The 14,599-nt window shown below is 59.2% G+C and overlaps 1 protein-coding gene across 1 annotated transcript in view; it reads left to right on the forward strand.

The window, feature by feature from the left end:
- Positions 1-14,599, forward strand: part of SORCS2 (sortilin related VPS10 domain containing receptor 2) — a 433,021-nt gene that overhangs the window by 381,471 nt on the left and 36,951 nt on the right. Inside the window, exons 6-9 of the mRNA XM_034670980.1 lie at positions 2,770-2,843; positions 7,168-7,232; positions 9,420-9,538; positions 12,067-12,156. Of these exons, the coding sequence (XP_034526871.1) occupies positions 2,770-2,843; positions 7,168-7,232; positions 9,420-9,538; positions 12,067-12,156 (348 nt within the window). The remainder of the gene's footprint in view (positions 1-2,769; positions 2,844-7,167; positions 7,233-9,419; positions 9,539-12,066; positions 12,157-14,599) is intronic.

Raw genomic sequence — 14,599 nt, forward strand, 5'->3', positions numbered from 1 at the left:
GGTGGTGAGGACAGGCCGGGCTCCTGGCCTTGGGCGCTGGTGGGTGATAGGCACTAGGCAGGGCTGGGGCCGACTTCTGGGATGGGGTTACATCTGCCCACGACGAAGGTCAGGACGGCACAGGGCTGACGCTTGAGGAGCCCCAATTTCCCTCTGAGATACCACAAACCCCTCCTTCGTGAACAGCAGCAGGAACAACACTGTGACCTCACTTGCTTGTCATCACTTGGGGCCCGGATGGGGACAGGCTGGGTCAGATGAGGGGCACATGTCGTGCCACCCCGAAGGCCAGCAGATGTGGGCTCTGATCCCAGTGCCTGCGGCATGGTTCTTTTTTTTTTTTTTTTTTAAAGATTTTATTTATTTATNGACAGAGATAGAGACAGCCAGCGAGAGAGGGAACACAAGCAGGGGGAGTGGGAGAGGAAGAAGCAGGCTCATAGCAGAGGAGCCTGATGTGGGGCTCGATCCCATAACGCTGGGATCACGCCCTGAGCCAAAGGCAGACGCTTAACCGCTGTGCCACCCAGGTGCCCCTTGCGGCATGGTTCTTAGACCCATTTCACAGATGGAAACACTGAGGTCCAATGGCTGGCTTCAGCCTTCCTTCATTTTGAGGCCTGGCCGTGAAATTGCTCTGCTTAACAGACTTATTCTAGACACGTCTTGAGTGCAGAGGAGTAAGGAAGGGGCATTCACATCGCAGAGAATCCAGGTCCAGCCTCTGCCAGTGAACAGCCCCGGGCAATCACGCAACTGCTGTTAGCTGCTGTTCTCGATCTGCAACACAGGCGGAGAAAAGCATCCGAGTCACAGAGATGCCACGAGACGGTCCGAGAGGGGCGTGCTCAGCTCGCGCTCACGCAGTCGGCACTCAGCAGCCGCGGGGGGTTGATGTTATTCCTATGTGACGCCGATGGGATTCGTGGGTCACATGATTAGTGCAACCACTTTGCAGCGGTGTCTCTGGGATAAGCCCACATGTCTCCGGAAGGCCAGGATCTGGATCCCCGTTTTAGGAAAGTGGGCAACTGAGGTTTAGGGAGCTTTGGGGGGGCACACAACTGTGTACTGTGGAGTCTGTTGGGAGCCCGGGCTATGGGACCCCATGATCTCTCAAGTCACAGACTCACCCCTGAAAAACATACCATCTTCTAGAAGGGGAAACCGAGGCAGGCACCGCAACCGTGAGATGGGGCTTAGGGGAACCAGGTCTCCTCTGCCCCCAGGCACAGCCTCTCAGCCGGGGAATAGCCGCGGAGTGTCCCCGCCCAGCCCTGCCTTTGCAACAGAACGCTTGGGTCTCTGTGTTGCGCGTCCTGCTTCACGGGTCCAGAGATCCCTTAACACCCTCATGGCCCAGCCCGCTCCCAGGAAGGGAGGGAATGCTTCAGGGTTTCCCATACACCCCACCCTCTGACCGGGGAGGCTGGTAAAGAAAACTTGGCAAAATCACAAATGAAAGATGTCTCGGGACCTCGATTGTAGACCAGCCCACATCCCAGCTAGGGGTGGTGTGAGTTCTTGCCCCCAGACTGACTCGGGGCAGGGCTGGCGGGAGCGGCGGAAGGGACAGAAAGGGCTCCTGGGTTCCAGGACCCCTGCCCCCACAAGTACCTCATCTTACCAGCCGCAGGCCTGCAGCCTGGGGGGCTCCACGGGGCCGGATGTGTGCCCTGCAGGGTCCAGTGCATGAGACATGTTTGAAGTCAGGATAGCCTTCCTCCTGCAGTCTCTCTCCCCCTGGCGTGGTAGGCTTCTTTTCTTACTAGATTGACATACAACGCTGCGTTACTTTCCGGCGTCCGGCATAGTGTTTGGACAAGCCTGCGTTACGCTGTGCCCCCTGCGAGCGTACTCCCACCTGTCACCATGTGACAGTACACCAGTACCCCGACTGTGTTCCATAGGCTGTGCCTTTCTCCCTCCGCCCCGCACCAAAGTGGGCGCCGGTGGGGAAGGGTGGGAAGCAGGCTGTCATGCTTTACATGAGCTGTTTAACATCGCACTGCCTTGTGCCCGGGGACACTGGTGCAGCGAGTGCAGACCCTCACAGGCTCCCACGGCCCTGCCTCAGGACTCAGCCCGCGGGGGGCTGACCCCGATCCGTCCTGCCCCAGGCGCCCCCAGAGTCTACCCCAGGAGGTGGCGGCGGGAGAGAGGACCTCGCAGGAGCCCAGGCTCTGAGCTCTCCTCACAAGCTCCCTGTTTCATCGGGCTTCACTTACGAAACTCAGATGCAAAGACATTATTAGGAAGTTCAAGTCGGTGCCCACAGAGCGTTGACCCCAGCACAGGGCCCTTGCGAGCAGAGGCCCCGTGCTCCTGCAGTGACCGCAGACCCCAGGCACCGAGAGCTCTGCTGTTCCTGCGTGGACATGCTCTCACACTGCCTGCCCTTTGCAGACCCTGCTCCCTTCCTCCCAACACACGCCCGGCCTCCCAGCCCGCCACCCCCTCCCGTTACCACCCCCACCCCCCGCAGCGTGTAGTCAGGTCCCTCCTGGACAGCGGACAGCGGCACTCAGGTGCTCCTCCTCCGGGGGTCTGCCTGGCCGGAGTCCCTCAGTCCCTACTAGCTGGCCTGGGGCGAGAATGGCTCTTTTGGAGCCCTTGTGCCTGACCCTCGGCCTCTTGGAGGTCGGTCTGTACCCCCGTGGGAGTGCGGGGCCGCCTGGGGCACACTCACCAGGAGATCAACCCCGACTCCAGGGAGGCTCTTCCTCACGGCACGGCCAGACTTCTGTCTCTCTCCTCTCTGCCCTGCAGCTCTATGTGTCATCGGACCTGGGGAAGAAGTGGACGCTTCTGCGGGAGCGAGTGACCAAAGACCACATGTTCTGGTGAGAGCCCCCCCACTGGGGACCCCAAGCCCCGAGGGCCGGGGCTCCCCTTTCGTCCCCACAGCCCCCAGCACAGGGCTCCCCACCTTCTCCTGCCTCTGACCCCAGCCGTGGACTCCTCATCCCAGGGGACCTCCAGAGCGCTCTTTCCGCACCTGTAGGAAATGGTGGAGAGTCGGGGCTTGCTGTCCCTCAGGTCACATGTGCACCTGACATGGGGACTGGTTCCTCTCTGAGCCCCCGCCTCCGCCACAATACTAACAGGTGCCAAGTACATCAGGCTGGCTCCCCTCCCCACCTCCCCTGCCTCCCCCTCCTTACCACCCCTCCCCTCTCCCCTCCCCATCTCCCTCCTCCACACCTCTCCTCCCTCCCTCCTTCCTACCCCTCCCCCTTCCTCTCCCCCACCTCCCCTTCCTCCCACTCCTGCCCCAGCTCCTTATTCAGCCCCTGACTAGCTGCCGCCCTCCCAAGCAGCCTCCCCTGCCCCATGGCTTCCTCCACCCCTGCCTGCCTTGGCCCCGCTCTCCTGCACCATCCAGGGCCTGGGCTCCCCTCCCACACTCGTGTTATCTCCTGGGAGCCACTCAGTGGTGCATCCGAGCCTCGTTCTAGCCTCGCTGGGGTGGTGAGCCAGCTCTGGTGCTCAAGGAACATCAGCGGGCTGCGTGAGTGAGGCCCCTGGGGGATGAGTGCTTGATGAGTACTTGCTGGCGGGCTCGCAGGAGCCTGAGGGGTGGAAGCTGGGAGTGCCGCTGGCTCAGGGCCCACGTGTGCCGTCCACCAGCCATGGCCACGGCCCTTCTTCTGCCTGAACTGCCTCTGGAGAGACGTGGCTTACACACGTGTTCTTCCGACCAAATGGCTCTGTCTTGCACTCGTGCACACACACATGCGTGTGCATACACACTCCTAGCCTTTCCCTTTCTTACCTCGTTTGTATGACGCACTACAGACAGGCCTTCTCACTGGGCCACAGTCCTGTCTCCCCAGCAGAGGAGCCCGTGGAAGTACCTCTCCTTTCCCTCCCTTGCCTACGCCTCGCTGACCGCGAAGGAGCTCGTTTCCGGGCTTATGGCTGCGAGGCTGGAGGGAAGCCCGTGTCGCTAAGTCTGCAGCATTGGCTGGTGGCCTCTGTGCCTTCGCGGGTGGGGAGAGGGGCTGGCTCCTGCCACGTGGCCGCCCACGGGAGGACCGGGTTCCTTCCTTAGAAACCCAAGTGCCGCACCCATCCCTGGCCTTGTCATTGATGTCAGCTGTCGGCCCCCAGGGCCCCCAGGAGGTGGGGAGGGCCACGGAGGTGGGATTTCCGAACAGTGAGGGCCTGAGAAATTGGCGGAGTGGCCGAGCACTGTGGGGCGTTGGGTCCAGGCCAGGCCGGGTGCCCCGGGGATCTCTAGATCCGGAGGGCCGACCTGCCCGCAGATGCTGCGAGGTAAATTGGCACTAATTCAAACATGTTATTATCTCGGGCAAACCAAATTATTTCTCCCCCAAGTTTCTCAAATTGCCCTGAGTTGTTATATTTGAGAGCTAATCAGGCCGGACACTTGGCCCCCGGGGCCCAGGAACCTCTCCTGGAATGTGGTGACAGGCAGCCATGGGCCCCCCTCTTGTAAGCAATGCATAATGCTTTTTTGACAGCATTTCAAGCTCTTTGTCCTTGAACTGACAGGAGGAATTGCCAAAGCCCGCGTTCTGTCTGAGGCTTGAACCCCTTCACGCTTTGGGAGGCTAAACAGCAAGCAAGCTCATTAGTGCGGCCTTGGGGACCCCCAGGAGGGGCAGCCCTGGGGTGGGAGGCCCGTTGCCTTCTGGGACGACCAGGGGACCTGCTCGCTGCCCTGCCCGTGCTGTCTCAGTGGCCCTGGAACAAAACCACACCAGCACCCCTGGGAGCTGCCACGTTGTGGATGCTGACCGTCTGCCAGGCACCAGACTGGGGGTCTGCATGCGTCGTCTTCCCATCACGTGACAGCGGGGGAGACTGAGGCCCAGGGAGGCCAGGGCACGTGTCCGTGCCATGTTGCCTGTCAGCAGCAGCCCGGGGCCGTGTGTGGGGCCGGGGCCGTGTGCCGATGGCTGCTGTGCCGGGCGGTCTGCTCAGCCCGCTTTCTCCAGCCACGTCCGTGTCCGCTTCTCCGCTCATGCCCGAGCTGACCCACAGAGCCTCAGCCTTCCTCTTCCGTCCGCTCGGCTCCCGCCCAGCTGTGGGACAAGCGTCAGGGCCACGGCGGTGGCAGTTGGGCGGGGAGGCAGCTCATACCCCTCCAGGCCGGGTGTGGAGTATTTGGGGGCTTATGCAAGCTTCCCACGGCATCCAGGAGGGCTGAGAGCTGACTCCCCATGTCCCCAAAGCACTGTGCGTGCTCCAGAGAGCTGCCTGCCCAGTGTCATCTCACACGCCTGCTGTTTCTAAGCACTAGACCAGGGACCTTCCCCACAGGCCATTCGGGGACCCCGACCAACATGAAGGCCCAGGCCCCAATACGTGTCCCTCCCTGCAGGGAGCCGGGCTGTGTCTGTGGGGCTGGACATGCAGCCTTGAATGGTTTCCAGATCCCATGACCAAGGGGGTCTGGGCAGGGACCCCAACCTGCTGGGCCCCTGCCTGGTCCAGGGCCTGGCGTGGGCTACTGGGACTTGGTTGTGGGGTGCTCCAATGGGAAAGCCAGAGAGTCAGGGGGGTGAGAGCACTGCTCAGTGGGGGAGCAGGTGGAGACCGGGCGAGTGAGTCTGTGCAAGGGTGAGCGGGTGAGTGAGTAAATGAGTGAGTGAGGGAGTGAATGAATGAGGGAATGAGGGAGAGAATGAATGAGTGAGAGAGTGAACGAATGAGGGAGAGAATGAATGAGGGAGGGAATGAATGAGGGAGTGAGGGAGTAAATGAGTGTGAGAGTGAGGGAGAGAGGGAGGCAGTCAGTGAATTAATTAGTGAGGGCGGGAGTCAGTGTATTGTGAGTGAGGGAGGGAATGAATGAATGGGTGAGGGAATGAATGAATTAGGGAGTAAAGAATTGAGGGAGAGAGTGAGTCAGTGAGTGAATGAGGGAGAGAATGAATGAATGAATGAGGGAGTGAGTGAGAGAATGAATGAGGGAGGGAATGAATGAGGGAGTGAGGGAATGAATGAATGAAGGAGGGAATGAATGAGGGAGTGAGGGAGTGAGTCAGTGAACGAGGGAAGGAGTAAGAGGGAATGAATGAATGAGGGAGGGCGTCAGTGAGTGAATGAATGAGTGAGAGAATTAATGAATGAGGGAAGAGAGAATGAATGAAGGAAGGGAATGAGTGAGGGAGGGAGCGAGTCAGTGTCACTGCCGCACTCTGCAGATGCCCGGTAGTCACGCTAAAATCCCACCAGCCAGCTGAGGACCAGTCAGCGCCCCTGGTAACGAGAACAATGTCACTGTGTTCAGGAAAGAGAAAAATGTCAGGCAGGAGCCCTCGTTCCTCAGAGCGCGCAGGTGTTCCGTGCACAAAAGCCTGAATCAAACCTCACCTTGAAGCAGAGACTTGGGGGCAGAGCGGCTGGTGCCCGAGCCCTGGTTTGGAACCTCAGTGGACTGCAGGGCCGCCCCACCTCTGAAGTTCCTCTCAGCCGGAGAGTGTGCCCTTGACCTCCCGGCGCCAGGCCCAGTGCTGGGGGGTGCGGGGTGGGCCCCGAGGCCGTTGGCCCCAGGCCTGCCTCCCCCGGAGGACGCGGCCCCCGAGCTGCGACCCTAGGACGCCCCTCCATCTGTTCTTCTCGGGGCTCGTTGAAGGCTCCGTGGCAGCCACAGTCCTGCTGCATTGCGGGGGTTCCATGAGCCCTGGCCCATGTCGGCGAGGGAGGAGCCAGTGCTGTGGCAGGTGGCGGGGTGGGAAGCAGCGGGGTGAAGGAGAAGGAACCTGGTGCGAATTCTGACTCCACACTGAAAGCTGCACATCCCAGGGCAGGGTTGGGGTCGTTTTGCTCCTCTGAGCCTCGGTTTCCTGATTTGCAAGATCAGAGTGATATTCCCAAGGCCCGCCTAGATTCCTCGGAGTATTTTGATCACCAGCAAAACAAAAACAGCAATAAAGATGCGAGGAATGTGAAGGCCTTTGGTAAAGGAGGGTCGTCTATAAAGAGTACTGTAAAAGGAATACCAAGTGAACCCTGAGTTTTGGCTACCTCCCCAGGAGCAGGTGGGGAGGACTGTGCCCTCTGACCCATGGTGCAAGGGTGGCCGCAGCCCCGGGAGGCCACGTGGCTACCTGGGGCTCAGGGGCTGATGCAGGCACTGGAAGAGGGGCTTGGGGACTCGGGTCCCCGTGCCGACCCCTACGCGCTCTCTTCCAGGGCTGTGTCTGGGGTGGATGCCGACCCTGACTTGGTCCACATGGAAGCCCAGGACCTCGGAGGAGGTAAGCCAGGAGGGGTGCGTGCACCCAGTGTCCCCTTGTGTCCTTACCTGCCCTTGTTCCGTTCCTCAGCTGGCCCTGCACAGCCAACCTCGCTATGTTACAATGTGGCATAACTTTCAAATGTGCTTGATTTCCAGCTGGGGATAAATTGAAGTCAGGGAGCTCCGCTCCAGGGGAAAAATCCATTAAGAGGGTGATTTCTTCTGGCCTCTGAGCCTTGAGTGTTTCCTGCTCACTCTGAGTGTGGAAGCCAGGTGGGGGCCTCTGATGGATCCCCCTTGAATGGGGCGGTGTCCTGGCCACCCCAACCCGGCTGGCTTCATGCCAGAATGCACCCAGGGTCCTTGGATGCTATGAGAAAGATCTGTGCTCCTGACAGAGGAGCACCGGCCCTAGAACTATGGAATATTCTAGAACCATGGGTTCTAGACATCAGAGCCGAGAGGACCGTTATTCAACAAGTACTTGTTGAGTCCGCTGTGGACCAGGCCCAGTGCTGACCCTGCTGGGGACACAGGTGAACAAAACACAGCCCCGCCCTTTGCCTGGTTGGGGACCGCACAGGTGCCGCCGTCCACACTGTAGAAGCCACAGGACCGAATACAGCAAGGAGGGGAGGGCCGCGGAGCTGGCGCCAGCCTGGTGCTGTCACTGCTCTGACTGCAGGACCCTACAGGCGCTGGGGCCGTGAAGCCTCCCCCTGCTGGGTTAGCTTCGAGTGGAGACCTCTGTAGGCTCACATTTACCGAATGGAGGGAGCTGACAAGTGCCACGCAGTAGAGCTCCTTGGGTTGGGCGAATAGGTGGGGGCAGGTTCAGGGCCACGCCCGGGGGAGGCCCAGCTGAGGACAGAAGCACCGGCTTCGGCTCCCAGCCTGCCACGTGCCAGCTTCATGACCCTGGGGAAGTCACCTGCTCCTTGGTGTCCTCAGCTGTGAAATGGGTCAACGCACACGTGCTCAGTGCGGGGACGTCATGGGTGAGTGCTTGATGGTCGTGGAGGGAAGCTGCTGCTGGGTCCTTTAATCTTTTCCAAACCCTCAGCTCGCACTGTGCACACCGTCCAACCACCCAGGGCCGTGGGCACGATGTGCCCCAAGGGCGCTGATGACCTGGAGCGCCTTTGTGGGCTCCCTTTGGTGCCCGTGGTTAAATCCTGCCGCTGCCCCACAGGCTGGGAGAAAGAGCTCCCTACGGTGTGTAGGCTTGCCCCCTGCCTTGCACAACTTCACTGGATCCCCCAAATCTGGGAAAACAGGGCTTGACGTAAAAACAGTGGGCACCTGCAAAGTGTGCTTTCCATTTTGCCTGACTAAACATTTGCCAAGGGATGAAAACGTTCCCCTAAAGTTAGGGCAAGAAAGGACACGAGTCCCACTCACACCCGCCCCTGTTTAGGTAAGAGAGACTCCAGGGGGTGGGAGGGGTCCCGTGCTATGATGGACATTGTAGGTGCCCACCGTGGCCCTGTGCTGTCCATTCCGTGGGCGACTGCACGCGCCCAGCACAGGTCACTTGGCTGGTGTGGGGTGTCCCGCCCACAGTCCGTCTAGTCCATCGGAGGTCCCTCTCCCAGCAAGACAGGGCCCGAGTGTGTCACCTAAGATGAGAGCGAGGTGTGGCGTGGAGCCATGGGCAGAAGGTGGATGAAGACCCCCGCTCACATCCCAGTTCTCACCTGCATGACTTTTGCTCAGGGTCAGCAGACCTTCCCCATCAAGGGCCAGCTATGGGGTACTTCCAGCGTGGCAGCCCTAGGGTCTGTGCCGCGGCGGCCTCTGCTGTTGTCATAGTAGAGCGGCTGTCCACACCCCCCAGAGGATCAGGCATGGCTGTGTGCCCGTCAACCTCTCTTTATAAGAGGCTGGCGGCTGGCCAGATGACCCTGCTTTAGACACGTTACCTGACCTCTCTTGGCCTTAGTTTCACCATCCAGAGGATGGGAGCATGGTAGGACTGTCCTGAGGATGCGCCTGGCACGTCGCCGCCACCGCTCAGTGGCAGATGCAATCACAGGGCAGGCCCTTAGAGCCCCAGCCCCACGGACAAACCCCACGTAGCAGTGTCCCACGGAGCCCAGAGCCAGCTGGCGTCCCCAGCGTCTGAGTCTGAGCCTGGCTCCTCCCGCGGCTGGAGTCGCAGTGTGCGAGATTCCAGGCGCCAAGTGCTGGCTCTTCTCTCCCGCAGGGTTTCGGTATGTCACCTGCCAGATCCACAACTGCTCGGAGAAGACGCCGACGGCTCCGTTCCCGGGCCCCATTGACCACAGTTCTCTGACCGTGCAGGACGATTACATCTTCTTTAGGGTAAGTCTGCTTCTGGGCGTCTTGGCGGCGGGCAGCCGGCAACAGGAGCACAGCCGTACCGGGGAAGGTGGAATCACTCAGACAGGAGGCAACAGACTGGCTGTTTGACTTTCAAGGGCTACTCCATTCGTGCTTCCCCCCTCCTCCTGGGTTTGGGGTTTGCTCCTGTGTTCAGGCAGGGCTGCCGTGTGCACACAGCTTTGTCTCCATCCTCGTGGTCACAGTGTCCTGGCCTGACCTGGGGCAGGCATGCCCCGCCCCATGAGCACTGGCCGCCCCCAGCACCTGCTTGAGCCGTCAGGGGCCACGGGTCTCCGTCAGGCTCCTGTCCTGACTTGGTCCCCATCTTTTTCAACAAGTGCCCAGGAAAGCTGTTCCTGACCCTCAACTCAGAGGTTGCCCAGGGGCTGCTCCCCTCAGACTCTTATCTCGGGGGGGGTTCCCTGCAGGGAGCCCACAGTAGGCACTGGGAGGTGGTCCTGCCTCCGCCTGCCCTCCTCCCTCGCCCTCCGTCCTGGTCCCCAGAGGATCCCGGCCCAGTGCCCACCGGCCCCTCCTGCCACTCCTCCCCACCAGCAAAGTGTGCGATGAACCCAAAGGTCCGCCTCCCGGGCCCCCAGTCAAGGCGCCGAGCAGCTCGTGGTGCTGGTTCCTTTACTGAAGCCGTGCTGTGGGCCAGTGATGGGACCTCACCCTCCTGGAAGAAGGGTCTGGGCCTGGGGGGACAAGGGGGACACCAGTGGGGGTCTGAATCTAATGGTGCCACCACATGGCTTTGGGAAGAGCTATCGTTCCACCTCTGAGCCTCGATTTGTTGATCTATAAAATGGGCATGACAAGTCCCGGCCACCTGGAGGCCTGGACGGACACCAGCTGCGTTCACGGCTGGGGGAGGCCCTGCAGGGTCTGGCAGAGGCCCCGCCATTCCGGGAAGATGCACCGCGGTTCAGCCTTCTCCGCCTGCTCTTACCCGTCAGTGGCTCAGCCATGGGCGGAGGGGCCAGGCTGGTGGTTCTCAAGCGGTGACGGCCGCGCAGGCAGACTGCCTGTGAAGGATGTTGCTGTGTTCAGCACAATCTGAGCAAAAAAGGGCAAAAGTCACACTTGCCTCTCAGGGTTGGCGGCCTTTCTGCCCGCCCTGCAGCCTCAGGCCTGAACCACAAGCCCCCTCGTCCTGTGGCCTGCCCTTCACTAGGCTGGCCCTTTAGGAAAGGCTTGCAGGCCTCCTTCCTTGTCTGCCACCAGCTGCCTTCACCCCCAGGTCCTGGCATGAATGGGCCTGGCCTGCCCTGACCAGCTGAGCATCCACCCAGGGATCCCCAGAGAGGGTGATCTTCTTGAGGCTGAGGCCCCGAGGGCTGCCAAGCCTGGCCCCACCTTCTGCACCATCCTTGGAGCTCAGCAGCTGGCAGACAGGACTCTGAGAAGGGAGGGACAGCGGACTTCTCTCGGCCGCTCTCTCCAGCGTCCTCCCTGACCTGCTAAGCAGGTCTGTCTCTGGGCTGCGTGGCTCTTCCTTCTGAGGAAGCAGGGTGCTCCCTCCTCCAGGAAGTCTGCCTGGCCTCTCCCACCCCTGGGTGCTCTCTCTGAGCTTCCAGGACCCCCATGCTTCCCCCATCCCAACACTGCCTGATCAGGCGGCCCTGAGCGCCAAACCACCACAGACCTCACAGTCCCTGCCCTCGGGATGGAATTGTCTAGAGAAATCTGGTCAGCCTTGTAATTGCAATGCTTTGCACCCTGTGGGCCTGTTGTAGTTTGTTGATTTGTAATAAAAACAGTTCTTAGGTCATGTGCTGCCCCATGTGCTGCCCCAACGCTAATTCCCACAACTGCCCCGTCACTCTGCTTCTGACTTTGTCCTCCCCATTTACAGGGGGGAAACGGAGGCTCAGAAAACTCTCCCAAGGCCACGTGGCTCCTGGTGGAGGAGCTGGAATCTGAGCCCAGGCAGTGATGTGTGATGGACTGTGCTCTCAAGCACGCCACTGCGTTGCCATGCACACACGTGTACACAGACACACACACGTATGTACACACGCATAGGACCCGTGCTCATACACCCGTGCATAGAATTCACCCCCAGGTGCCTGCACATAGTGGACACACACCATGGACCATCTCAGCATGGGTCACCTCCTGTTTCGATCCTCATGCCTCGTGACTTGTTGGTTGTCTTTGGTCAAGCTTACCTTTGGCCCATCTCTTTGTCCACCCAGTAATCTCCCTAAGAAAAGTTCTGGGGAGGAGAACTTTCCCACTTTATTCTGTAAGTTGGATGTAGGGATACCGGTGCTGAGAGAGCATGGGGAGAGAGGTTGGTTCTGACAGAGAGACGTGGAAGGGGAGGGGCGTTTGGTGTGGGGCTTTGAAGGATGAGTAGGAGTCTGTCCATTTCAGGCAGAGCAGGTCTAAGCAAAGTAAAAGGGCATTCTCACCAGCTGAAATACAGTTTCTAGTTTTTCATTCATGAGGACCTGGCTTGACTGGAAACTAGCTTCTGAAAAATGTGTTCTTCCTGCTGCTAGGCAACCTCAGCAAACCGGACCAAATACTACATCTCTTATCGTCGCAGTGAGTTCGTCCTGATGAAGTTGCCAAAGTACGCACTGCCAAAGGTACGAGTCATTTCCCTGTCCCACCTGGCCCCGTGGCCAGGTCCCTAGCCTGCCCCGACACGTGCCCAGCTCCATCCGATCGTAGGGCCTTGGCCACACTCTTCCCTCGGCCCGGTCTGCCTTTTCCCCAAACTCCTGTATGTGTAATGTTTCAGACAAATGTCTCTTACGAGGGCCTCTCCGGGCTGGTCCCGGCCTTGGTTTCCCTCTTGCACCCCCATCCTCCTCCTTCCTGACACTCGGGGTGCTGGCAGACCCCTGTATCCATCTTTGGCTTTCATCTGGAGTTCGCAGGGGTGGGGTAGTTTCTGTTTTATTCTCCTCTGCATTCCAACTGCCTGGTATGGCCACGGATGCATAGTACGTGTTCAGTTGATGCTCCTTCCTTCTCCTTTGCTGGGAAGATGAAGAAGGGGGTCGTGGGGGCTGCCCAGACCCTGCCCCAGCCCCACCTCAGGACCAAAATATATATATATACACGTACAGACGCATATCCACATATCTACAAATACATATACAAACATCTGACTGTGTTTCATGTCCTTTGTTTAAAACTGGAGTCGATGCACGTCTCTGTCTTCTAGCTTTCCTTTTTAGAGATAGAATAACATAAATTCAAATGTAAGCCAGCACTGCATTTTATTTCTCTCCTCTCTATTATCTATTATCCTTATTCTCCAGTCAGCAAGGATTTTTGAAAGACCGTTCTCACTGTTGGCGCACAGGAAGTGAAATACGCACCCTCTAACCCTGCTGGTGGGGAAGGAATGAACGTGCGCTCTCGGCACGGTCATTTAACAACATAAGCAGAGCGCTAAACACGCTCGTAGTCTCCCACGCAGCAATTTCCCTTAGACTTTATGTCCAGGATGTGATCTGAGAGGCAGAGACCTACGTCTAGGAACGTTCATGACTGTTTTGCACATAACGTTGGAGACGCTAGGGGCTCACCAGTGGGGAACGCGTTCAAAGCAATGTGGTACGTCCACAAAGTGGAATAGCACGCACTCCTTAAAAATGGTGTCTATGCATAATTGTCATGACGAAAGAACATGCTCCCCATGTAATGTGAGAGAGCGGGCTGCCAGCTGTACGTGGAAAACACCTATGAATCACACTCGGGAAAAGGCCCAAAGGTAAACGTTCTTAGATGCTAGAATTAATGCCGTAACGGTAAATGTAGGTTGCGTGCTATGCGTGTGCGCTGTCTGAGCTGGGAACCGCAACCTGGGCCTCTGGAGCTCCTTCCCTGCTGAGGCAGCAGAATGGCCAAGCCCCGATGGGCACAGTGCCGTTTGCTCTGTGGCCGAGAGCGGAGAAACGGGAGGGGAGGCGGGAGAGAAGAGCAGCGATAAGCTTGCTTCTCTGCCAGGTTCCACATGCATCCCTGGGACTCCCTACCACCCTCTGCTCCCCTGTCATGGATGGGAACTGCCAAGCCCTGTGCCCCTGATCTCGATGCTCTTTCCTGGTGACAGGCTTCTTGGTTCCAGTCATTTCTGTGTGTTGGATTTAAGTCATAGACAAAGGGCCCCAGCTCATGCTGCCAGGGGCCCTCCCTGACTGGGAGGCGCATGGTCGGAGCTTTACAATACCGCTCCCTCTTCTGCAAAGCTCCTTCTTTTGGCCGTCTAGTGCAGGGGCTGGGTGGGGAGGGCAGGCGGGGGCCATCAGCACTGCGTCCCACCCAGGCAGCCAGTGCTTCCCTCCACTGGAGGCCGCACCCCAACTGGACAGAATAGAGGCTTCGTTGTCTTATTAGAGAAACAAGCTTACCTGTCCGTGCCTGCCCTAATGCCAGATGGGAGGACGTGGGGAGAAGCATCCCCCCAAAGTGCACCAGCACTGCAGGGGGCGGGCGGAGGGGCCCACCTCTCCTCTGCAGGTGCTGGCTGGCCTGCCCCGGCCTCATGCGTCCCTCCTCAGCTCCCGTGTCTTGGAGGCTGTGTTGCCAGGAGGGCAATTAAAGCTTCGGGGTGGTGGAAGGGAAATAACAGGCGCTGCAGAGGAAAAGCTTGTTGATGCTTTGAAATGGGCCTGCTCACAGGCTCCCACGCAGCACTGGGTCCTGGCTGGGAGAGAAAATGAAAACGGACCAAGGGTGGCCCTGGGCTCCATCTCCTCCTTTTTATGTGGTTGGGTTTTGTTCTGCTTCTGAATCGTAAACCTGAAACTGAGTCTCGAGCCTCGAGAGGCCTGCCCGGTGACTTAATCCGCCCCCCCCACCCCGCGCCGGGTACGTTCCAGGAACAGAGCCCGCCTGTGGCGCCCCACGGAGCCCTAGTGCCTGGTACAGTGCCTGGCACACAGTAGGTGCCTAATGAATGCATGCTGAGTGAAGGAACCAACGGGGGACTCGCCTGATCCTCAGGATGGGCCTGCAGGGGAGACCCGTCCCCTGCCTCCCAGAGGTGACCACAGGGGTCCTCCACACACGCAGGGA

The sequence above is a fragment of the Ailuropoda melanoleuca genome, chromosome 11, assembly GCF_002007445.2.
Source record: "Ailuropoda melanoleuca isolate Jingjing chromosome 11, ASM200744v2, whole genome shotgun sequence".
Classification (NCBI taxonomy): Eukaryota; Metazoa; Chordata; class Mammalia; order Carnivora; family Ursidae; genus Ailuropoda; species Ailuropoda melanoleuca.